Below are 25357 nucleotides of genomic sequence, written 5' to 3'. Positions count from 1 at the left end.
AGCACAGGAGCTCCTGCGTGGAGCCACTCCATAAAAAGTTCAAAAATGTTGACGTTGTCGTCATGGGTTTGTTTGAGAACCGCTGGTATGGAGGTTGTCTCTCACATTATGGAGGCAGCATTGTATAAGCCAGCTGGAGATGAACAGAGAGAGTGTTACAAGTACCCCAGTTCCCTCCACCCTCATCCCTACACACACAACTTTCCAGTAAAAGCAGGGAGATATTTATGGAATGTCCTGACTCAGAGGCCAGCTGTTTCTCTTCTAGTAAAATGGTAGTTAGAAATAAATCAGAAGAAGGTTTGATTTTGGTTGATGAAATAATGAATATTCAGTAATATATATAGAAGATGAGCCTAGATGAGCTAATGGTCCCTTCTGGTTTCCAACTTTTTGTGAATGAATCTGCAGTGCTATGAATCTAGCGTTTCTCTTTTCCCTGCCTTTCCCCCCCACTTTTCCCTAGCTTTCAGTAGTGGCATCTTGCTCCTTTACAAGCATTATAGTTTTCTACATGTACCTAGGTTACACAGTATTATTTTTGTCATGTCATCAAACTATGCCACCTCAGAGAGAAGGGAATTATTGACACAGTAGATTATGCACAATCTTTTAAAGTTACAAAATAAAATCGAGGTAATGGTTAAAAATTATATGCCTCTAGATCACAAAGAGATGGGCTTGGGGGCTAATCTCTTTGCCATTCTGATTTACTCTAGTTCAGAGAAAATAATACAAAGTGCCCGATTTAATGAAAGGCAGCAATTCAATCAAGAGGTTCTGCTGAGGTCATATAATATAAATGGTTACAGCACCTCTTGACTGAGTTACAGCCTTGATAATTCAGTACTTTGTTGTTATTTATGAGGGTAACTTTTCAAGGCAATCTGCATATCTCCCGCTAAAACCTGCTTTGAAAATTTTATACCATGATGTCATTGAAAAAGAATTTTTTTTCTTTTGGTAAGAAAAGAAAAAAAACACACCAGCAAAATGAGAGGTGAAAGGAATGCATTGTTTTAGAATAGAAAATTAATCACTTGGAAATGGACTGGTTATTGTGAAGCAAATGCAGAAAGAGTATTGAACTTGCGATACATGAGAAAAACTACAGAAACTCCTGCCGAGGCTTTTAATGGAAAATACACCACACCATCTCATTATAAACACAGCTTTGGGAGTGAAGAACTGTAACAGCAGAGAAAAAGTGGCATTATGGAAATATATATTTCTTTTTATAATCGTAGTTAATGTAGCTCAGCCTTAATTGAAGTATTGTATGGAGTAGCAGGAATATATTGTAGTAGGGACTCTTGGAATTCGGATGTTTGGGGTGTTTATATGAAGAAGGACATAGTATTGCATGCTAGCGAAACTGGAGTGGTTTAGTGGTCAGGAGAACTGCACTGAGTCCATTGAAGCCTATGCCTATTGACGTTGAAAAACCCACTCAACATACACCTCATCTTCTTAATCCCCCAAATATTATCTGTGTTTTACATTACAATGCAATATTGTCTGCAGGGATAATGCACTGATGTCTCCCTTAGGTCAATGTTTCCAATTTAGTGAATTGTAGGTGTCCGACTGGAGAGTCTACGCTCTTCTGTAGAAGAGTGAATGTTTGAGATGCCTCATTAATTTAATGTAGCTAAGAGACTGGTGGGCTTAAAGGATTTTGTAGTAGCCCCACAGAGAACTACCCAAATGTAATTTAAATAAGATGGAGGAAACTTTTTATTCCTTTATTTTCTCCGAGTTAGAAGTGTTCAAAGTGGTAATAGCTGCTTTTATATGTTTTAAACTTACAAAAAGTATCTGAAATATATATGGAAACAAGTGTTTCAATTAAACTTAGATCAAGGCTTTGCAGAAGCCCAGCTTTTGTGCAGAGCGCTCTAGCAATGCACACCTATGGTGCTCCTTTTTTTCTCTAGCAAAAGGTAAACGGGAGAGGGAAAAAGGATAAAAAGTACAGCACATTGCCTACCAAGTAAACCACAAATCACAGCAGAGCTACACTTCAACTCTGAATTCTTGGAAAGCAAAATAATTTTCCTTGATCAATTGTTTTAGAATTGAGTATCATTCACAAGATTCGCTGAGAACTGAAGAATTTCTGTTACGAAATTGAAAACCCACTAATAAGTTCCATCTAGATATAGTAGGAATTTGCAAATTTAGAGGCCGAGTTTCAAAAAGATCCGAAAAAAGTTTGATTTTGGGATTGCTGCATTACATTTCACTTCTTTGCCCGAGTTAGAATGAGATCAAGATACAGTTTTTTTTCAAGTAAGAATCTATTATTTCCATGAAAAATCATTGTAGTTGATTGAGAAATGCATATTTCTACCTTTTCTATGAGAACCAGTCATTTTATCTTTTCCTTCATCTCCTAGCCATATAATAAATAATATTCTGGCTCTTCTGTTATATATAAAGCAAAAGCTGATGGTGCCATTTTTAGCACTGTTCCATTTTCCACTACCTACCCTGCCATCCTTGCAAGGATAGGCATAATGTATTCTATATTATGTCCTAGAGTGTGACCTTTACTTCTTTAATTAGGCTGCCTTTTCTGTATTCCTGATTCAACTTGTGTTGAAATAACTGGAAAGATGCTCTCTTTGATGTACCAGGAATTAGATGGGACCCTCTGGCTCCATCATCTGCTATAATAGGGGCTCAAGAAATACATGAGCAAATGGGAACGTTTCTCAAAGACATATGATGCTCTGTGAGAAACTTGGAAGGTTAGCCTCCATTTTACACCAAGTGTCTATTAAGGCACTTCCATTTCTTTAGGAAGGGAGCGAGAAGCTGTGTAAATTGGTGGTGTAGTACTTAATGGTTGTGGTCATATAACCAGGAGGCTCTGAGTTTAGTTCAGCGGTTAGAACATAGGAGAGAAGGGAAGCCGGCACAGAATAATTCTTTCTTTCTCTTCTGTTCTCCCCTGTAACCATTGTATTTTACGTGGCATTTGACCATGTCTATTTGTCATTCATGTGGCTTATTCCTCCCTCCGTCCCTCGAGTACATTGTCTGTTGAAGAGGGAAAAGGGGACATGGGAGGGCATGATTGTGTGGTTTTTGCCAGTTGCAACTCTTAAGACTTTGCTGAAAGCTGCAGTCGTCAGTGTGGTTATGTGATACAGAAATTTATTCCATCGGCTTTCAAGGTATAGACTGCTTTCATTTACGCCATAGCATCCCCCCAGGATTAAGTCATTTGTTGCTCTGGCATTCTCTTAAAGCCTGGTCACAAAAGAGAACTTTCTGAACAATGGGCCTGTTATCCTATTCAGCCTTTTCTGATCTATTAAATTCCCTGTTACACCATTCTGCAATTACTCCACACCCCACCTTCCCAGACCCCCTGTTCTCAAGCAATCTGGGAATTTGCCCTTGTCATTTGCCTCACTCCACAGGAGCCCCACATCCCTCTGTTTCCCCACATCACTTTTGATATTGACTCTGGGTCCTTTTCTGTGCTTGGCATACTTGCGCATATTTGGTACGACTCTCCTTCATACCTGCATACCAAAGAAACATTTAATGTATGTTTATTCAAAGACTTCTCTATCTTATTCAGAGAAAGGTAGGTTTAAAAGAAAAGATTTCAGTCTCAGCCCCAGTTTTGTCTCAAGATTGAAAAAGAAAAGCTGAATTGCGTGTGGTTCTTTTTCCAAACACCTCTTACTAGATAAGAAATAAATCTGTGTGTAAACTGCATATTGTTGAGCACTGTGTCTGCAGAGGGAGGTAGGTACCATACATGAGAGGTCAATGTTAGTCACAAAATTAAATCGCAAAAGGTATGACTCCCTATAACAGTTTGATAATGTTATTATTCAGACAGAGTTCATTAACATATTTTAGATGTGTCAGTGTTAAAATTGAGGTACAGTTGATAATGGCCTTGGATTGATTTCTTTTTTCACAGCAGTACCAGCAGTTCTCTGACTGGAGTGATTTCAGTGCAAACATTAAAATTTACCTGAGTTTCTTAGGGACTTAGAGATAGTTTGAATCAAAGTTCAGAGTTACCCCACAAAGATAAAGACACAAGAAGACAGAGCCAGGAATCCCAGCAGTGAAGCTACACAGATCTGTGCACAGATCTGTTCTTTGGGTTCTTTCACAAATCTGTTCTTCGGTCCAATATGCTCTTCATTTACAGATTTGGTCTTTATTTGAAGGAGCTATCATGCCCCAAAAGCACCCAGTTTAACTGTCAGGAGGATCATTTTTAGGTCTTGTAAGATTGCATTCCTGAGTATAGGTCCAGCTCCTCATAAGGATTTGTCTCACTAATTCTCAGATCATGCATTATGATCCCTGTGTCTCATTCCTTTACTCAGTTACAACCCAGTCAGTGTTTAAGATCATAGTCATAGAGGGAAGTTTGAGTTTGTTTTTTCTTTCAATAGGCAGATGTCCCGTTGAAGGTTTTGAATATGAGGCCAGAGTCTTAGGAGAGACAAGGCAGTGGTTCGAGCTTCAGATTCATAAAGACCCATGGTGTTGACCTAGGTGATTTGCTGCTTTCTGTACCAGTCAGAGCTGTTCAGAAGATGCCTTGTTCCTTTTGTAACCATGGAAGGTAGAAATAATCAGGACAAGAGAACGCAGCTATGAAGATCACTGGTACCAGATTTCTGTGTGATAAAACATGCCTGTTTACAGCAGAAGTCGGGTGTCTCTTACCACCACACCTAAGAAGCAAAGGATGATTAGGATCCTGAACTGCAGATGTTGCAGAGAAGGTGGACCCTTCCAAGGGCTTCTTTCTTCATCTGAAAAACTTCTTCATCCTGTTCAGTACAGTTTAAGCATCCTCTTCACTGATCTTGCGGGACTATACAGGCGAATGCTTTGGAATTGCAAAAAAAAATTGGTTTTGTTTATGAGAAAGACCTCATTTCAGTCATCCCGAAGCACTAGGGCCAGGTGTCCTCAAACAGGTAGTTTGAGAAATCTGGGAGGATGAGTACACTTACCCCTCCCTTGTTTTTCGATGGAACAAATTAGCTTCCAGAACCACAAGGACAAGTTTGTTAGACAGAGTGGGAGAAGGCTAACTCTAGGTGGCAGTTGATGAGATGGGTAGCACAGAGGTGAGGGGACTGGTTTTTGTTTTAAAGTGGCTTCCCTTCATCAGAGGAAATGTTGACATTCTCCGTATTTCTGGGGTCTGTGTTCTTTTTATCAGGGAGAATATAGTGCCTCCTGATTGTCATCATTGTGTAGAGAGCTGCTCAGTGAACGACCTTAATTCTTGGGAAGGTGTTCTGTTCCTGCCCTGCATTCACCTTACTGGTCCTTGGTGATTCATGAAGCCATCCTGAATGCAGATGATCTTTCTTGTGGAACCGGACCGCTATTTGCAGAGGAAGTTGTATCATCCTGAGGTGAATGGAGGAAGTCTTAAGTTTTCTAAAATAGTCTGCTGCAGGGTATGAGTAAGATTCCTCTCTGATAAAAAAGAAACAAGGTTTTGTCCCTTTAGAGTGCTGGCAAAGATTTGAAGGCATAGTTTGTGCTTGAATCTAAATCCTGTTGTCTTTTCTGATAGCAGAAGTTCATGTTACAGCTCTTTACCCCCTCTCTTTCATGTGTGCCCAGGCTGCTGCAGTTACCTATTGGATGGCTGGAGAATGGGGGAGCTCGGTGTTTTGTGACCATTTTCAGTCAGGGAGTGGCTGCAGAGTTGCCCTGGCTCTCCTACTCCTTCAGCGCATTGTGTTATTTTGGATTTTGACAAATGAGTTCCCTTTCTTAGTCTTGTTCTTTCCTTGTTCTCAGTATTGTTTTCTTTGTCTCTCTTTTCTTTTCCCCTCTTTGACTTTTCTGCTTTTACTTTCTGACTTTCCTTTCCCCTTGTCTAGAACTATTATGTTAAAGAGCTATGCATAATAGACTTTCTCTGATTTCTCTTCACTTACTTGGGGATTACCTGTCACAACTGTTACATGGCTGAACCACCCATGTATCTTGATGTTATTCCCTAACTCAGGAAGAAAAATGCTCGATCAAAAGGAAACCCAATGTATTTCCTCTCCCTATTTACGCCGAAAATAACAGAGTCCAAAAAATCCATGAATGGAGACAAGTGAGAACAAACAGAACAAGTTGTCAAGGCAGATGGAATGCTGTACTTCGGTGGAGAAGCCTGTGTGCAAATCTTGGAAGATTATTTTAAGCAAGTCCAAAGATGACATTAGCTTTAATAATTTCTACTTAATTTGACATAATGATTCCATGCAAATATCATTTACATCACAACCAGCAGCCTGATTTACTGTGAAACTACCTGCACTTCAGAAACTTTGATTTATAGTGTACATATTTTTTTTTTATTATTATTGTTCATATCTTTCTGGCATCTGGCAATCGATGATTGAGATTTTGTTTTCACATATGTTGTGCAAGAGGAGTTCAGGATGTGTAGTTGTTTAGCATCAGGCGTATGTGCTTTAATTCTCACTTCCAGTGGTAAAACAGTCTGTCATATTTTTAAAGAGAATAGAAATCTGAGCCTACTGTGTGTTTTCTTGGTTGTTTCAGGGGGATATCCTTTTCAGTTTTCTATTTTCAATTTTTTAAATCCTTTTAATAGTTTTATTAACATCCCAAATGAGTATTTTATGATTCTTTCAATGTTATCATTAGGTTCAAATTATAATAGTACACATTTACTCTAGGAAGTACGCAGACAATCTGATAACTCTAGCCCTTTTCACTACACAATTATGTTAACTTATAATTTAAATAAATAGGTCCACATGATCAAAAGATGTATATGCTCTTACCTCAGTTTGATTGATAGCATCACTCTAAATCAACCAGTTTTTCTATGATATGTCAATATTTTGATGGGTTTTAGCATTATATTTTCAACTTCCAAGTGTTTTTGCACTTCCAGGTGACTGACTTGCTGGTTTACTGATTTTGTTTGGACATGGAATTGCCTGATTTGCCTTCATATTTACCTGTTTTGCCAGGACAGTGGCAATACAGGGTTTGCATTTGATGGAGCTCATGTGTTATATACAGTTTATTAACTGAGTGACCTCAACTAGTAAATATATGAGTACGAATGCGTGTATTCATTATTAGGATCAGAAAACATTTTGGCACATTTTTTTCCCCTAGCGGTAACAGGTCTGAGCACATCGTTTAAATGGGTGCAGACACTTTCATTTAACTTTTTTTCCATCTGCCATTGTTCTCTGAAGAGGATTATAACACGGTTGGTGAAATGCTAAGAAGGGTAAAGAAAAATTATGTTAACCTTAAAAGAGGGAACGTCTTATTTATAGCCTAACCTTGTAATTATCCTGCAAAAACAAATACTGGGGGAAGGAGGACCCTCTTCTTTCTGTCCAACTTCCACCTCCCCTTACTCTCGCTGTCACTCCTGGCAGTGTAACTAATGGCCATATCTGGATCCAGCCCTCCCCACCTCCGCTCCGCTGACATTATAAATTATCCAGAACTAAATGGACAACGTTCATTAGCTGTGCACTTTACAGAAAGAGCCAGCTCAGGAGCTAAGCGCTCGCCCATTTTTATTAAAAGTTAAAAAGCTCCTTGCTGTCATGGAAAGGGGAGGTTGGAGGAGGTGCAATGGAGGACAGTGCTGCAGAGCTAATAAATAAAAATAATAACTATTACCATTGGTTGAGTGACCTGGGGAGAAGAGCACTACCGAGCCATTTGTTGTTCCCTTTCACTTGTCAACAGCAGTGGCTTAAAAGCCTTTGCCATTGTTCAGGGCCTAATAGCACCTGTTGGGAAGATAGGAAGACAGCTGTCAAAAAAAAAAAAAAAGGGAAAAAAAAGGGAAAAAGAGGGTGGGGGGAGAAGGGTGGAAACCGATGATTAGTTCAGTAACAGGCACTGTGGTGCAGCTGCAGCAGGACATTTCGGGGCTTCCATTCGGAAGCGAGGCTCTTCCCTCCCCAGCCCCGGCCCGCCAGCTCTGCTCCCCGGCGCTCACCGGGACGGCACCGGCGCAGCCCGGAGCGCGCAGGGGTGCCGGGCAAGGCGGGTGGAGCCCCGCGCGCCCGTTTCTGAGAACAGTGATAGTTAACCAAAAAAAACCCCAAACCCCAAACCAGGCCTCAACAGCGGAAGTTGTGGCTTTGTGACAAGATTGCTTGTTCCGCTTTTCTTTTTCTTTCTTTTTATTGCTCTCTTGTGTTGGCAAATAAGGCTCCTCTTCCCTCTTCATCAAGGTAAAGGCGACCTGTAAGGAAGGCCTAGAGGTAAGGAGCCCCAGGTATGAGCAGCTCCCTTTGTGGCCGATCATCGGGAGGCCAGAGCGGCATAGGTTTTGGTGGTGGGAAATAATGGCTGTGGCAAGGGCTGAAAGATAGGCTATTTAGAAAATGGTGTCCTCAGCTTCATTACATATAGTCCTTTCTTCTGTCATTTGGGGGAAAATTATGAGCACTTCAGGACTCTTTTTTTTCCATTTTTAAAAATTTGCTTTGAGATTTTCAGGTAAAAATGCTATAGTGACCCTGTGTGAAGGGTTACACTGTTGCTGTTGAGTTTGGGATTTGAAAAGTGGAGTGGTTGAGCTTCAGAAGGATTTCCTTGAAATTCTAGCCAAACGCTGTAGTTCTCAATTTAAGTCTTATGGTTATTTAGATTATATAGCTTTTGGCTCTCTTAGGGTTTTGTTTTAGGGCTTTTTCGAGAAAGAGTTTAATTACTTAAAAAGAGACAGGTCAGCACAAAAGATCTTTTCTGTCAAAGGATAAACTCTGGAATCTCCCTAGAACATCTTTAATGATGTGTCAATACCCGTAAAAGGTTAGTGTATAGCCTTCGCGTTGAATGCTTTTTTTAAGACCACTTGCTTATTAAGGATGTGCTGAAGATGTAAAAAATTAGCAGACCAAAAACATTGCCCTCTGTTGATATTAGCAAGATATTATGGCCCTTTAATTAGAAACTGGCTGTGTTGGTAACACTAATACAAAAATGTATTTCAGGGGAATATGTATTTCAGTGGAGTATCTCTACCCAGCTGAGACAGAAAAATAAAACTGAAGGGGAATTTAATGGTATTTAATTCCAGATGTCTCTGTTTTTATGTTGTTACTCTTGAAATAGTCTCTGGAAATATTAAAACATCTTTGTGGTTTCAGAATTTCAGTGAAGCGTAGGCTTGGTATAGTGCCGCCTCCTGTCAACTGACACAGGTTTTTTTGCTGGGTGGACCACTCCTGAGAAAATCAATTCCTTCTTTCATTTAGGGATGCCTGGAATTAAAGAGGCGTTAGAAAGTTGAAGAGCACAGATTAAGGCAAAATTCTCTTTTTTCATGTGTAGGAGAATTTTTTTTTTATTTTACTGTCATCCTTTTCATAAGGATTCTTACTGGTGCAGTTGTGACATCAATGAAAAAGTAAAAGGTTGCTGCTCAGGTGTTTGAAAGTGAGTTACTCTGTTTCATTTATTAATTTATTTTTTGTATGTCAGTAAGTTTGGCAAGATTAAATAACTTGCTTCATTCTTGTCTTAATTTAATTAGGGGTGAAGAAGATGGTAGCAGCGGGGACTTAGGATCATTGCAAAGATTGCGTACGCTGAAAAAGATGTTCCAGCAACAGTTGTGCCAGTGAAATGCCGCATTTGGCAGAACGTGTTCATGATCGGCTCTTTTGGCCAACTCACTGACCTGGATCTCCAAAGGCAGTCGGGAGCCTAATTCCTTTCCAGAATGAGATCTATGTTCCTGAATGCTTTTGGGAATCCAAAGCACTGAGTCCCAACAAATTTCAGTGACAAAAGATATATTGTCCTGTGCATGGCATCCAGTGCCATTCACAGTGCCTCTGCCTGCCCTTCTCTGGGGGAACGCAGTTGCTCTGCTGCAGAAATGGGAAAGGCAGAGATTGAATCGGTTCTCGGATCGGCCGTATCCTACTATGTATTTGCAAGGACAAGGATCTAGATGGGGGTTAAATGAGCAGTGACTACAAACTACGCTGTTCCAGTGTTTCTTCAGAATAATTAAGCTGTAGTGGTTTTGGGGGGATCCTGCAAGTGACGCAACCCTATCTCCATGCAAATCTCGGGCAACCAGCAGCGGCTCCAGGCTTGATGGGGAAGGTGGGATTCATGGAGGTGTGAGTGAAGCGTGCCACTGTCCCGCTGCCCTGGCACACAAATATGAAAGCCACCCCCACAACAGTGGAACAGGGGGCAATTGTCATATAGCAGCTTGCAACCCTAGATTACTGTTGTTCAGGGGGTAGTCAACATACGCTTAGTAGCCTTGATGGCGTCTCTTGTCACTAAGGTACGTAAGGCAATGAAGCGCGTACTCTACAAGTTAGCGTGCTGGAAATAACAGAGAGTGAGGTGGAATTCCCTGTTGTTCTGAGGTGAGAGCAGGGATGCAGGCTTGTTCCCTGACTCAACGCTATGTTCGTGAAAGAGGTGGTTTTGTCGGGTGTGCAGGCATCAGAAGGGCTTTGTGGACATTTTATTGACATAGATATTGTCAGTCCAGAAGAGCGTATGACAGACAGACTTCTAGAAATACCTGAATTTTTCATGTTCTGAAAGCAGACTCTGTCCTGAAGCTGTATACCAATAAAGGGGATGGAAGCTGAGAAAATCTTCACTGTTGCCTGTGTAACCCTAAAGTGAACATAGACTCTGCTGCCGGGAGATTGAAGGACTGGCAGAAGGTATTACATGACAGGCTTGATTTCTTTGCATTCTACGTGTCATATCTGGAGTGTGACGCTGCTCCTGGCGTAGGTGACCATTTGTTGAAACAAGACAGCCTGAAAAGTACACGGCTAACAGTGCAAATGCCAGTGCATTCAGGTGATGGAAACTATAAAAATTTCAGACAATAGCCTGACTGTTCCTGAGGGTGTAGTTGAATGAGATGCTGGTTTTGGCTGCAAACCTAGCTTAAGAAGTCCCCGTGCCCTCCCCCTGTCCTGCTTAGCCATGTGTTCCTGCCTTGTGCTGTGGTTTGCTGGCTCCTCGCTTATATCCTAAGGGATAATTAGTTCAACAACTGGTAGTGTAGTGTATCTGAAGACTACTCTAACCTTTTCTTCTTAACAAACGTCCTTGTGTTTTTAGGTAACTTTCTTGTAAGACTGGCAGTATGCATTGGTGAGCAGTTGTAAAAATAACTGCTTGTGTATTTGTAGATAGAGTAAAATCATGTTTTTAGTGGCATTCATAGATTACTGGTTTTGATTTAAAAATCTTGAATAATTTATTTATTGTGCTATGGAACCTTTTCTGACTATGTGAATTATTTTTTTAGCACAAGAAGCAGTACGCTTGCGCCAGAAATTACAATAAAAATGTCTTATCATTCATACAGTGTATACTTCATTAATGCAGCATGATGGGTATTGCAAAAGAGAGACAGCAACTTGAAAACAACTGTTGTATTATTAAGCATACACAAAATTATGCAAGTGTGTGCAACAAGAGTACTATGGTAACCCGAAGTCATTGTGCACCACAGGTACCTACAGTCACCTGTGGATACAGAAGTTGATTTTGTCCTCTGAAATAAAATGCTATGGGAGCTAACATGTGGCTGGGGTGGGACTGGGGATTTCAAGAGCAGGAAGGCTGGTTATCCCTGCCAGAGCAGGGAGCTTTTTAGTAGGTTTGGAAGCCACCCATGGACATACGTAGCCCAGCTGTTTTCTGCACAGTGGTTGTGATGGAGTGGTGTAGTAAGAGTCATACTATGATGTGCTGGCCAGGGCACCATAGCTTCCTCATATCTCATCGAAACTTGATTATTTTGTTCGGCTCTGTGAGTTTGTGCCCAAAGACCAAAAAACATTTTGTGTATGGAAAAAAAAATACCAAAGAACCCAACAGCACGCTGCTTTCTGTCCAGTCAGAGAAGCCCCAGGTAGTATTGTACTTAGCACCACGTTTTTGCTTATCGTACCTGAGCAACTATGTCCTACATTTTAACAATACATTTATGGAGGTGTTTCCTAGTGTCTTCTCCAAAAGTTTAAAATGCTTTTAGACTGGTGAAAAATTGCAGTTCTTCCTGGAAGGCAAGAGAAAAATGTATGTTGTGTGGTCTTTGATTTCCAAATTTAAATACATTCTGTGTTGTGCCTGCTCATGATTCATAGTGTCTTGCCTAGCTGCAAGTAGTTCCCTAAAAGCATGATTCTGTTGATGGAGAACCATATGTGTATGCAGATGCTGTATGTCTATGTAACCTGCTGATACCAGCCATTTCTTCATAATAGTTGCTTTATTTTCTTTGCTATGAGAATTGTTTCTGATTTTGTATAGGTCAGACCTTCATAATAAAAACCGGGTGCCTAAAAAGGGAAATTTCTTGTGTCTGTATATATGCTTGTCTGCTCTTTTAAAGGAAGAGTGGAAATCTGCCCTTAATCCTGTTTCCTGATTTAAACCAGAAAGGGTTTGTTGTGGTGCCTGAACACAGTGCAGAGTGCCAGTGGGGTGGCATGTCGATAGGTGAGGGTTGTAGAAACGGTGAGTGGAACTGTGGCCAACAGGTGTAACGTATTTATGACTGTAGCAGAAGAAAAGGGTGAATAATGGATGGAGGGTATTTGCCAGCTCTTTCATAATATAAAGGAAGGCGCTTGCCAGAAGTGGAAGGTATATCAGCCAATGCTAAAGTTTATTCATGATTATTTGTGCCGACCAAATACTCCTTCCTCTAGGAATGACATGTGTTGGCAGGAAATGTCTGGTGGTCTGGCTGCGTATTGAGCAACTCCTGGCTTCTCTCCACTCTGCTACACTTCATGTCATCATCCTTGCTGAGGCCAAATAGCTTTCTTTTACTTTGTTCTAAGGAGTCTCTCATCCCAGGACAGGAGCTGTTCACAGTAGTTATGGAGGAGGGAGGACTTTGGGCATCTCCTTGAGAGAGCGCCCATGCTCGGACACCCAGACACCATGCAAGTGGGAGGCTCCAGGACTCGTATTGTTCCTCTAACTTGTGGTCGACTTAAGTCAGCCTCCTTCGCTTTTATTGTAGTTGTCTCTTCTTTATAAGTTAAGAGCTTTGCTCTCCTCTTTCCTCTTCAAATATGGCTCTTCTGGAAGCGCCTCATGGAGAGCCCCGGTCCTGCACCTTGTTACAGCATGATGGAATTACATTCCTTTCTCTGGAAGCAGGCAGCTGCATGATACCAAAGTTTGCTTCTAGTAAATAATCAGCAGGAGCAGAAAGAGGTAATAGGAAGAGCTTTGGCAGTGAAGACCATTCTAAGCTTTTATAAGTGGATTTCCAGGACTGTGACCCTGGAGCGTGGATTGAAAAGCGCTACCGGAGAGGTTAGGCCTGAAGGGAACGCTGCGCTGTGGGACTGCCTTTTTGGAAAGCTGCCGAGGCAGGTTCAGGTACGCGTGCATCTGTGCTGCCACTGAACTGAGAGTAGGATTAGGTCACTCCCAAAAGGGAGGTACAATGCCTGAAAAAAAATAACGCAACTTCTGGAAGTAGACTAAATTAAATAGAAGTCTACCAGACAGTGCTAAAAATGGTGCCTCTTACTACGGCTTTGTAGCCTCGGCCGCTTCCTGGAAACAAACCGCTCCTTTCTCAGTGTGAAAACTTTAAGTCTTTTAAGCAAGTAAGTCAATGAAGCTATATTTAAACATCAAATACAGAAGTAGAGGGACAGTGGCACGCTTGTTAGCATACAAGAAGTTAGATTAAAAAGTGATTTTATGTTAATCTGCTTAGATGCTTTGCTTTCCAGTACTGTCAGAGCAATTCAGCATATGTAGATGTGTGCCCAACACGTATGGATGCACACGTGCATCCGCACATGCAAATCAGAGCGGTTAACGTGGGACTGTTACGCCACCGGGAAAGCGGTTTAATTCCATGCGCTGAAGGCCTGCGTGAGAATTCCTGGCTGCTGGCATCAGTCTCCAGGTCTCATTGTTGTAGATGAGGGAGTCAGTCTCGATGGTGCTTGGCACGGGAGGGAGGGGAGGAGGGAGGGCGGCGGGGCCGGGGGGGCACCGAGGAGCCAGTGCGCTGCTGCCACAACGGCTGGCACCGTCGGAGGGCCGTTCACCAGTGGGTATTGCCATACGCAGTGATGCGAAGAAGCATATGCAAGCAACAGAGGCAAGGGTGAAACAAGAAAAACAAAACGCGCCATAAATATCTCTAGAAAGAGCTAATGACTGGTAAATGTGCTGAATAGAGACAGCAGAAATCATTTTCGTGGATTAATTTGTATCTCTGTTAATTCAGTCAGTCTCCACTTCGCCAACATTTACTTAATGATTCCTGTTATTCTTTCCATCTCGGTCTTTCTCTTTGGTGCCCTACGCGTAATCCTCTTCTATAACAACACTTAACGCTTTTCATAGTGTTACTGGAACAAAAATGTTTCCCAAACATTAATGAATTACTGTTCACAAACAACCCATGAACAACTCCTTTGTAGATGTATTCATACTGTGCTGGGGATAGGCTTGGAGTTGTTTTACTGTGTGCCGTAGGACCTACACTGCAAATAGGTAATGGGGGGTATTCTTAGCTCAAGTGGGGCTCAGGAGGAGAAACGGGGCTAATCCTGGGTTCCTCTCGAGGATGGAATTAAGCGACGTTCTGAATAATCGTGATACTCAGAACGGCAGAGCACGCCATGTATAGCTTTTTGGAAATGCTAATATAGATTATCATAATACATAGCTGTCCTGATGCATATCCACAGTCTGTCACAATATAGCTCAGATTTTGGATGTAGGAACGTTGCTCTGGTGAATGCAAGAGGAGAGCAAGTGCTGGAGCAGGGATCAGGAATAGCAGCTCCTGCGTGCAGGCCACCTTTCCCAATTTCAAGCTGCACGTTCTATGTGCAAGCATTAAAAGTTTTACTGACTTTCTAATGAATCCAGAGAACGAGTGCTTGGCAAACAAGATACAGTGTTTATTTCTTGTCTTAATTTGAGAGCATCATCTTCCCAATGAAGTCTAAAAAAAAAGCTGAACAAAAGATGACTTTGTTTCTGTATAATTCATGAAAGCTCTACAGTTGTAACCTTTTAAAGTTATTTTTAAGATGTGTAAATTTCAAATCTTTTTTTAATGGGGTACATAAATGACATAATAAATGTTTGTTTCCAAGATATGGTGTGTAATGTATTTCACGAGCAGTTACTGAAATGTGATAGGTTGAGTATATGAATAGCATATTTTATGTAAGTACAATATGTTAACATGGTGTATAATAGAATTAAACTAGCTGGAATTTAATATAGCTCTTTAGCTCTGTAAAGCTAGAGGGGTGGGGGAGGCTATTGTCTTTCAGAATTAAAGTTCTTTTTAAGTATTAGCAGAAGGACAATTATTTGCTGATTCTATATCAAAATTCTGTTGAAGTGCCTTATGTAAAAATTGCAGTTCAAGTCAAGAGGGGTTTGAAACTAAGTTAGCGCATCAATTAAATATGATTACATGGGGATTTTTTAAGGAAAAAAAAATCTATATAATGTTATTTTAAATAGTTAACATACCGTATTTCAACGGGGGAAGCGCCGATTAGATCACCACAATCTATTTTATGCCATCAGGATTGCTGAGGGGCTTATAATTGTGTTAAATTTTCATATTACTCATATTCACACATTAACGAACAGATGCATTGTTACTATTGGGATTTTGCCATTTGGCCTTTCACATCTCTAATCATGATTTCCTACTGAGATCTTTACCGTTCTCGCAGAAATCCAGTCACTGATACATGGCCATCCGCCGCGTTCATTATTCTCCCCTTGTTTGTCGCGGCTCCCCCGCCACCGCCGGCGGCGTCCGGTTGCAGGGGGACCCATCGCTAAGGCCGCTCCTTCGGCGGGGGCTCTGCCGCCCCGCCAAGACCATTTTTATCGACAAAGCCGCCCCCCCCCGCCCCGCGAAGGAGCACCGGGCCCCGGCCCGGCGCCGCTCCCCGGGCGCTGCAGGGGGGCTCGGCGCGGCGCCCCCGCCTCGGCAGCCCGGGGGGGGGGGGGGGGGGGGGGGTCGGTCTGGGTCTGGGCTCGGCCGCGGCCCGGGCAGCGGCTACTGTTGCTTTAACGCGGGAAGTTAGACAGAAGACTTCTGTTTCTTTACGAGCGCACCGCGGCGAATATTTTGTCTAGCTGCAGGGGAAAAGCTTTGTCGTGGACTTTGCTGACAATAGGCTTAAAAGTAAGACGGGCTGCTTTTGGTGCCTGGAGGCTCTGGAGCCTATTGTCAGCTCACAATGGATTTCTATCGCCGCATTCCTGCTTTGCAAAGGTTTGTTAGCTTTTAATGACTGACAGCCCTCTACTGCAAATACCGCATTTGCTCTGGCCTGTTTACACGCTACTCGAGAATTTTTTGAAAAGCGCAGGGGGGAGAAAAAAAGGAGGAAAAAGAAAAAGAAAAAAAAAAAAGCAAGCGGCGGCGTGTATTTGACCTATTCAGATATGTTTGGAAAAATGGTTTCCTTCGTGGGTGCTTACAGGGGACGCACAAACTTGAGCAGCAGCGGCGCGAGTGCCTGGAGCGGGGCGGCATCCCCGCACCGCCCGCCCCGGCGGGGAAGCGCCGGCCGCCGCGCAGCCTCTCCCGCCGCGGGCGCTGGGCGGGCGGCCGCCCTCGGCCGCCTCACGGGAAACCCGGGCTCGGGCGGCCCGCACCGCCAAAGCGCAAGGGGCGGGAAGCGCACCGTTGCGTAGGAGAAAATCGGGGTGTATAAAAACGTGGGGGGGGGGGGGGGAATATATCTCTTCTGCTGTAAACGGGACGCGGCGAGTTGCTGCGCTGTCAGCGCCCAGCGAGACTCATGCGTGGGGCTGCGCCCGTGGGCGGGCGGGAGGCAGGAGGGCTTCCCTGCGCCCACCGCGGCGTCGTTCCTCCTAGGCGGACGTCGCAGTGCGCGCCGGTGGTGTAACGGGCTCCCGGGGCGGGAGAGGCTGTGCGGGGAGGCGGGAACGGCCGGGCCGCGCTCCCGGGTGGGTGCGTGCGTGCGTGCGTGGGGCGGCGGGGAGCCTCCCCACGGCAGGGCCGCGCTGCCGCCCCCGAGCTGGAAGTTGGGGCTTCAAGGAAGGAGGCAGAATTAGCCAAACGAGATAATGAAGGTTGCTCGTAATGGTTTTTACTGTGGGGAAAATTAACCAGTTGCTAATAATTGTATGGTCTCTAGGCCAGACGGTCCCTTTGATAAGTTAACATGTACTCCCTTTATGCTCCTGGTAGGGGGTAAACAAATGCCTGAACAAATACAAATACACATAAACACAAATGTGGAGAATAGCAGTATATGTCTTAGATCCAGATAATAAGTGTGGGTATTGTTATTTAGATGGCGCATACTGGGACACTTATCTTTTAGTACACTCCATTTTCTAACTGAATGCAGTGCTAATCGTGGGATTGAAAGCTATTGTAATTGTGTACCCATCTAAATGCTGACAAGAATATACAATTACATTGTTTGGAATTGAGTTTAATGTTCTCTGAATTTTATTAGCATTTATATTTACTTATGCATTAAAATTCTACACAAAAAGAGGTCAGAATACAAGAGTTACAGGCATAAATATCAGACCCATCCACACCCTCGCTGCATTTTTCCTGCAAATACTGAACAAATTTATTTTATTTTTTTTTTTTTTTAAAGGAAGTGATAGAATCTGAAATGAGCAAATAATGGGTTTCCATTCTAAGCAATGCCTTTTCTCCCTCTGGATTTTGCAATCTTTTAAAGCTTTTTTCGTACCCAACTTTTTATTATTATTTATAATGTGCGTGTTACCGGAAAATCTTTCCACAGTATGCTTACCACCACGCGATGTTTAAACACACATTATAAAGTGGATGTAATTGTAAACACTCAGAGGGATATAATTACATGTAGCAGATTTAGGAGCTAATTCTTTGCTTCTCTCTCTCTTTCTCTCTCTCTCTCTCTCACTCTCTTTACTCTGCATTTTATCAACATAATTATTTTTTGACTGCAGACTAACACCCAGAATTGACAGGCATCCATTATAGGCAGCAACTTGTTCACCAAATTGAAAAACAATGAACTGCAGGTTTATATGTGCCCATTGTCATACAGAATTACCGGGGCTTTGTTACACAAGAGGAAAAAGCTAATGGTTTTGAAACAGCAGGTGACAAAGCACATTCTTCCCCCCCCCCCCCCCCCATTTTTTTTTTTTCTTTTTCCTCCCCTCTTATCAGTTTGTTGATGAAGTCATTACGAACTGGGGCCCAGAATAGGGTTGGCCTTATTTTTAGCAGATAGACTTTTAATGAGTTCTATTGTGGAGACAGTCATGTTGATTTGCTTACATTTTTTTTCCCCCCCTTCACTCAGAAACTCCCAGTATTGAAAAGCTACTATCAAAGGACTGGAAAGACAAGCTTCTTGCCATGGGATCAGGGAACTTTGGAGAAATAAAAGGTAACACTGTTTCTGTGCTAAAGCAAATTGAGAATGAATATGCAGGTATCACTGCCGTTATGGAACTTTGTTTGTTTGCTCCTCTTCCCCTCCCCTTGAAACATCGTAATTTGGGGCTTAAATGAAATGTATGCTCTCCATCTGTGATAACATAAATAAATGAAATGGTAAGTGCCCTAAGTGAATGAATTTACATAAAGCTTTTGTGGCATATATCGTTCTGTGTTTTAAGAGGACACTTCCTATTGCTGGATTGGAAAAAAAAAGTCAATTCACGTATCAAACACAGGCTTATGTAGTATCAGAGTACAGCAGAGCTCGGCTTCTGAAATCTGAGGGTGGTCAGAAGTCCTTGTTAATTTTTGGACAGATTTTGATGATGGAGATGATAGTTTTGACTTTTCTGCATGTAGGGGAAAAAAAAAGAGCAAAGTTTGCGTAATGATACCTCTAGGTACCAAAATTAGCCAGTGCAGATTTTAAAAGACAGCGTACAACATCTGTGCACTAAAGCATGTTCTTTTAAAGCTGTACTCCAGAAGGAAAATGACAAAATTTGTCCACTCTCCAGCAGCAGTAGCTTCTGCTTTGCCAAGATATTTCCACATTTTATATATGTGAGGTCATTTTAGGGAACCTGTAGTTGTTTGTTTTCACGTAATTTAATATTTTTGTAATTCTTCCTCAGTGACTGTGATGAGGAGCTGCTCAAAATACACGGTGTCAAAAATTTTAGTTTCCAGAGCAGCCATTATCACTCTGAAAAGAAACAGTGACTCCGATTCTTCTCCCATTTATATCAGTGTACATCTGGAGTAGCAAAATCAAAGCCAATGTTATTTTGGAAATGTGAAAGTAGAATCAGATTAAAATTAAACCCTTGTTTTATGTTTACAAACTAGATTTCATTTCTCTCCATTATTTTTTGTTTGTTTGCTTACTAATGTTGTCACTGATACCGAGATCCTCATTCAGGCAGGCTCGCAAACCTCATGCCTGGCAGGTTTAAGGACCTTCTGCACAAGAGGTGGGCAGTGTTCAGTAAAGAATACAACATGATGTGCTCTGAGAGGTTAACGTATTGGTACATGTGCAAAGATAGTGTTACTTTAATTATATGTGCCTTCCAGCTTGTCGCCAGTAAGCCACCGGCATGAGTTTGCGCTAGTCCACTGACTTACACAAGTAGGAAAGTATGCCACTTGCTTCCCCTCGCTTCTCCCTAAGAGGCTGTAATTCAAAAATATGTATTCATTACATATGTAGAATAACTTTAAAACAGAATATAGTGCTTTGGCCCCAAGTAGGCTGAGATATTATTATTATTATTATTATAACAGAGGGCCGAACCCTGGGTTCTTTATTCCCACTGAGCAAGTTTTCTCTATGTGCGTAAAGCAACAGGTCATAAAGAGGTAGGGTAGCCACCGGGCTTATCTGCGAGTTCTGCTTTTTAAAAGCATATTGTTTTAAAATAACATCATCGTCTGCCGTGAACTGAAGAATCTTTAAGATGTTTCAGGCCCAAAGTACACAGGCGGCTTTCCTATCCACTTCTGGGTGTGTATTTCGGCAGTTCTTGCATGTTGTCTGGAGCCTCGTTAACTCTTGGTAGGCTGGAGCCTTTAGAAGGACTCCCAGCGATTCTGCTCTGCCTTTGGACTCGGTAAAGCTGCTCTGAAAAGTGCTGCGCACTGAGAAGGCGGTCTGTTCCCAGTCCTTATGATCTTGTTCTGTTGGAGGGCAATCTTTTTTCTCCCTTCCTCTCTTTCCCTTTCACAAGTGAAACTTGAAAGCGGCAGCAGCAGCTATATGCTAGCACGAAAGAAATTCAACAGTCCTTTCAGTCTTGCCCGGGGGGAGGATGGGGAGCCTCAAAGAAGAGTTTTCTTTGCTTTAATTTTTGTTTTTTAGCTTCGTATTTTGAACACAAGTAGAGTTATTGTTCTGTAGCTCTGTTCAAAGGCCTCACATCTGAGGCTTTTTAGTGCAACTGTGGTTCTATGGTTGGGGGCATGGTTATTAGGTGTTTGGATCAGGTTTGGCAGTAAGCTGTGAAAACAGGCGCTGGTTTATTTTTCCTACTGACTGCCGTGACAGTTGCAATTATTGTCCATTGTTCCTAGGTGGCTAGAAAGGAGGGAGGATACAATAGAGCATTGCCCTCTGGGGGTAAATGAATTTGACTTACAGGTTCTTGGGGGGTCAGGCAGGCTGATTATTTAGCGCCCAGGAATGCGGTTTTCGTGGCACCGCCAGCCATGAACGGCCAGCAAACAATGGCTCAGCTGTATTGCAGCTGTATTTAGTGAGGCAACATGAAAGGTGTGCAAGTTGAGCTGGGTTATACTCACGTATGCGTGTGCAAACACACATACATTACGCTAGGAAACGTTTTTGTCCTTTTCTAGGAATGTAGAGTTATTAAGTTTTCCAGTTGTGATTTTCTAATTGACTTCTCTCTATATTTGGCTTGGCAGCTGCATTTTTTTTTCCTCATTTCTCTATTAGTGATATTTGGAAACCCCGCACAAGTAGTGTCTTATTATTAATACACCCTGGAATGTGGACAGCACTAGAAGCTGTACTGCCCAACTGTCTTATGCACTGAATAGCTTTTTCCATTTAACTGTTCAAAATTTCATTGTGTTTTTCATTAGATCTGGGGGAGTTTTAGTACGTCATGTGCTAAAGTCTCAGCACCAGGCTACATATTGTTAATGCCCAAGTCTGTGTTATTACTATTGAGTTTTATTCTCTGGGAGAGATTAAAAGAAAGGGAGATGAAGCGGAAGACTTTATTTTCTATTAGTGTTATTTCTTTTCAGTTAGAAAGCAGTAGTATTTTATTAAAGATAGGGCAGTTGGTGAATGGCTGGAAGTCACCAGACTCCTATGTTTTGTGTTCAGTCGTTCCTCTTACTTGCTGTGTTACTTCCGGCAGCTACTTTTAGCCCCCCTTTCTTCATCATGCCTGTAAAATGGGAGAAGCATCACTGAGTATCTGCAGAGGTCTAGCTGCAAACTTCAAGATCACAGTTAGAAGGATCTGTATGTGTCCAGTTACTAATGGAAAAGGAAATGTAATATTTCATTTCAGGGCTTGACTGAGAGGTACTGCAAGGGAATACTCTTAAAATGGGGCAGACTCTAGAACCTGTCGTATCTGTAGAAATTTTAACTCGAATGCCTCTGTTTAGAGGGGGCTAAGTAAATAATACAAGTTTGACACTGGAGATTTCTTAAATTTTGTTTTGAAATCCATGGAATTTTTACGCTGTTCAAAACAAGTCAGTCTATAGTAGAACCCACAAAACATGCCGTTAAATTGAAATATTTTAAAATAAATCTGTAAATCTGTATATTGAATTGGTTAAAGCCTGTTCAAACTTGCTTATATCCGTCATATTCAAGAACAGGGCTCAAAAGGCCTCTGGATTATTCATGGATAATGCAATTTATTGGATTCAGTGGAGCAGAGAGAACTTGAGGTCTCAAACCGATCATCTACAGGAAGGAGAATAATACCCCTTTCTGCTTCCAGCGTAGCTGCCTGATGCCTGCACATTGCATGGTGAAAGTAGTTGCTTTCCTCCAAAGCAACATTACCGACTGCAGCAGGTGCAGCAGGTAGGGTGGACCGTTGATAGGAAAAGGTATAGGAAATTTATTTCCATGCTCTTCAATGTCAGTGGCCATCCCTATACTTAGAAAATGAACATGAAACTTCTGTTTGACTGGTGTTGGACCTCCTCTGAGCAGGCTTCAGAGAACGGTGCTGGCCCCCCAGGTGGCCAGATGCATCGTGAGATGCACAGTCTTGCTAATGCTGGTGTGAGTGAGGCAGCTTTAACCATGATGAGAACTCTTTTTAAAACTTCCTGGGTGTACCACACAAAGCCTTTCTGCTAATCTTGTCCATCTCTCACTTATCGAGAGTTGTCAAGAAATAATAATACATATTTTATATGTTCCCCACTTAGCTAATTTTGAATAGGTGTGTGGAACAAAAGGCTAAACTGACTTTTGTTTCTAATCTTTCTGAGTTGGTTTTCTGTTAAAGTGATGGCATTGTTAACAGTGATTGCGCCTGAATCTTTCAAGAAAGACCGGGCAAGCCTGAACCTGATATTTTTTTGTTGTTTGGAAATCCTTCTCTGTTGTACAGGTTAGTTCCTAAACACCTCAGGTGAAGTGTTTTCTGCACTCACTGTGAAAGGGATCATCATTAAGGTAAATTCAGCCCTTTGTTGTAGCCACTTAAATCTAGGTGACTCCAAAGACTGTACTGGAGTAACCACAGATTTATGAGTGTAATTGAAAGCAAGATTAGCCTACCAATCCTAATCTTTAATGCATGATAACACAGACATTTGTTTTGTGCGAGAAACTGGATTCCAAGTTACGTGAAGTATCAGTGCAGGTATTATATCAAGCTGTGTTTGATGTGTGATAGCGCTGTGTTTGTTGAAGACTCTAATCTTGCTTATATGTTCGGAAGATGGGGCATGAGAGAGTATGCAGTGAACGGTCTTACGACTGCCAATAATGGATAAAGGGAAATAATCCATTCAGCAATACTATAGCTCATCAGAGCCCATGAATTAAAGACATATGTTATGTAGATTCAATGTATGGATTAAAATGGATAATCTGGTAGGTGACACACAGAATCTTGAGATAAGTGGGCTATGCAGATTCGGTATATGGATTGTGACGGATAATTCCATTTAAGTAATGCTGGACAAGTTGAAGACAAGTAAGCTTCGGGTGGTGCTCAGGTTATGTGCAGTAATCCAGTGAGTGACACTTTGGATCGCATAATCTGTAAACTGAAGACAGGGAAGCTGGGGATTCTGCATTTAGATGTGGACAGGAGGAAGGAGGGGGAAGGGGAGAGAGATTATTCATGGGGAATACACTGGGTTTAAACCTTTGACTAATAAAGCACAGATCTCCAGGAGATGTATGAAGGCTGCACACTTTCTTAGGAGCTGTGCGAATTTTGCATTTGCAAATTAATGCCTGAAAAACGTTTGCAAACTTGTGTCAGATGTGGACGTTCTGCATCATTTTTTGTGGATAGTATTGTATTTGGAGTGGGGAGAGAAGGAGGGTGAGAGAGTCATAAGTGAAGGAGGTAAGATATGTCTGGATGTTGGCTTTTAACTGTGATAAATTCAATATTTATTGCAACCTACTCAGTATCTTCTTTTCTGTGTTTATTTTTCGGGGGTGTTTAATAGTAGCAAATCACTGAGAGTGAGCTTTAGTCCTTTGTTAATATTTCAAAAGTGCTGGGAGAGGGGGGAACCTGCCCAGTGGCACACAGGGGAACCTAAGTTCTGAGAGGAAATTTGGCAGCTGCCGAAATAGTGGAGGTTGATCACAATGCAACATGATACTCTCAGGCTGCAGAGAAGTAGACAGTGCCAATTGAGCCACACCAACGCAGAACGTCTTTCAGGCCAAATGAAAGCCTGAAATGGAGATTGTGACTGGATGGAGCTGCTCCTATTTGACCCTAGAGCCGGAGGTTAGTTGAGGGTAGTATCTGTGGAAGGAGGGTTGGAGGAATCTTTTTTTAAAGCATCTACGATGCAAAAAGTGTGAATTTGTGACAAAGCAGCAAATTCGTCCTGTTCCGGATTTTTTTTTTTTTTTTACGTAAAGATACTCAATTTGATCAGAAAAAATCAGGTTCTATTTAAATCAAACACAACTTTTATTTTTAAGAGTGATTATTAATAGAATAAATAGAATAAAACAGAACTTATTAAAGTAGCAAATGCCAATGGCTTTATTTTGTTTGAACACATGGAGGCCAAACCACTGTATTTAAAAATTGTCCAGAGGGTTGGATGACAAAAGGGACCTAAACCAGTTCTTCTTTGTACTAAAATGACCTGAAAGATGTGCCTGGTAGAGATGAATGTTGCTGAGCTACAATTACCAGTTTGTCAAAACAAAGCAAATATACATGCACATACATATTTTTTACTGTTTTTCCTGCTGCTGCATAGAATTCCAGCAGCAAATGCTATTTCTCTAGCCTAGTTCTAGCTTGTTGTCTAGACAGTAAAACAATGAATAACCTCTGAGAAATAGTCTCAATACAAATGTCTATTCCTTTTGTAACCTTGACAATAAGTTACTAACCTGGTTGAATACCAAGCTTTGTTTGCAGTCTGCTGTACCAAAACTTTTTCTGACAGCAAATAAAGAATATTCACTGACAACTTCTTTCCAGCGTTGCGAAATAGTAATGTGCCGGTCTGTTATAGAGCAGACGGCTAAGTTTTTGTCCCCACAGAATATTAATTCTTGAGGGTAGTAATGGCAAAAGATGGTAATTGTTCATCATTTGTTTTTATTCATTCTGCGAAGTCTTCCACTGAAACCTAAAAGATTAAGACTGTCCGTATGCTGAAATAACTCACTTCCTTCTAGCTTGCTGTTCTAAAAAGGACTTTTATTTGTCAAACAGAGAAGGTTCATTACATAAATCTGTAGGTATAGACAAATCCGTTTGAGTTCTAGACTTTTTCTTGTTTCTTTTTCTGGTGGCTGCAGCTGGCTGAGTAAAAAGCAGTCAGAAAGTTTTCTTTTATTATGCTGACTTCCCATATCAATCAGATGAAGTCATTTAATTTAGCAAGGTAGGTAATTGTAAGTGATGGCAGTCATTGTGTAGTAAAGTTGGCTTAAATGCTTAATGAAAAATGCCAGTTTTTAGATGTTTATGTCCTGGCAGCTCCGAGATTTACTGGCCTGAAAAGCTATGTGCGAGTCCATAATAAAACACTCTCTGAAGTATTGATTAGGGAAGCATCAAGGGGAGTTTGCATACGTGCGCAAGCACATACCCACATCCACCCACAAATACACACGAG

General features: G+C 41.8%; 1 protein-coding gene across 7 annotated transcripts in view; it reads left to right on the top strand.

Moving 5' to 3' along the window:
• The window catches only part of SOX5 (SRY-box transcription factor 5), a gene marked incomplete at its 5' end in the record, with an annotated part of 291635 nt that overhangs the window by 114545 nt on the left and 151733 nt on the right, over positions 1-25357 (top strand). For 6 of the 7 annotated variants that reach the window (XM_082308710.1, XM_082308708.1, XM_082308706.1 and 3 more), the window contains one exon: positions 18378-18464. The exons of the other annotated variant lie outside the window; for it this stretch is intronic. In XM_082308710.1, coding sequence (XP_082164836.1) covers positions 18378-18464 — 87 coding nt within the window. The remainder of the gene's footprint in view (positions 1-18377; positions 18465-25357) is intronic. 7 annotated transcript variants of the gene reach the window in all.

The sequence above is a fragment of the Platalea leucorodia genome (assembly GCF_965183815.1).
Source record: "Platalea leucorodia genome assembly, chromosome: 4".
Taxonomy (NCBI): domain Eukaryota; kingdom Metazoa; phylum Chordata; class Aves; order Pelecaniformes; family Threskiornithidae; genus Platalea; species Platalea leucorodia.
The sequence above is the reverse complement of the archived record's forward strand: the minus strand, read 5'-3'. Positions and strand labels throughout refer to the sequence as shown.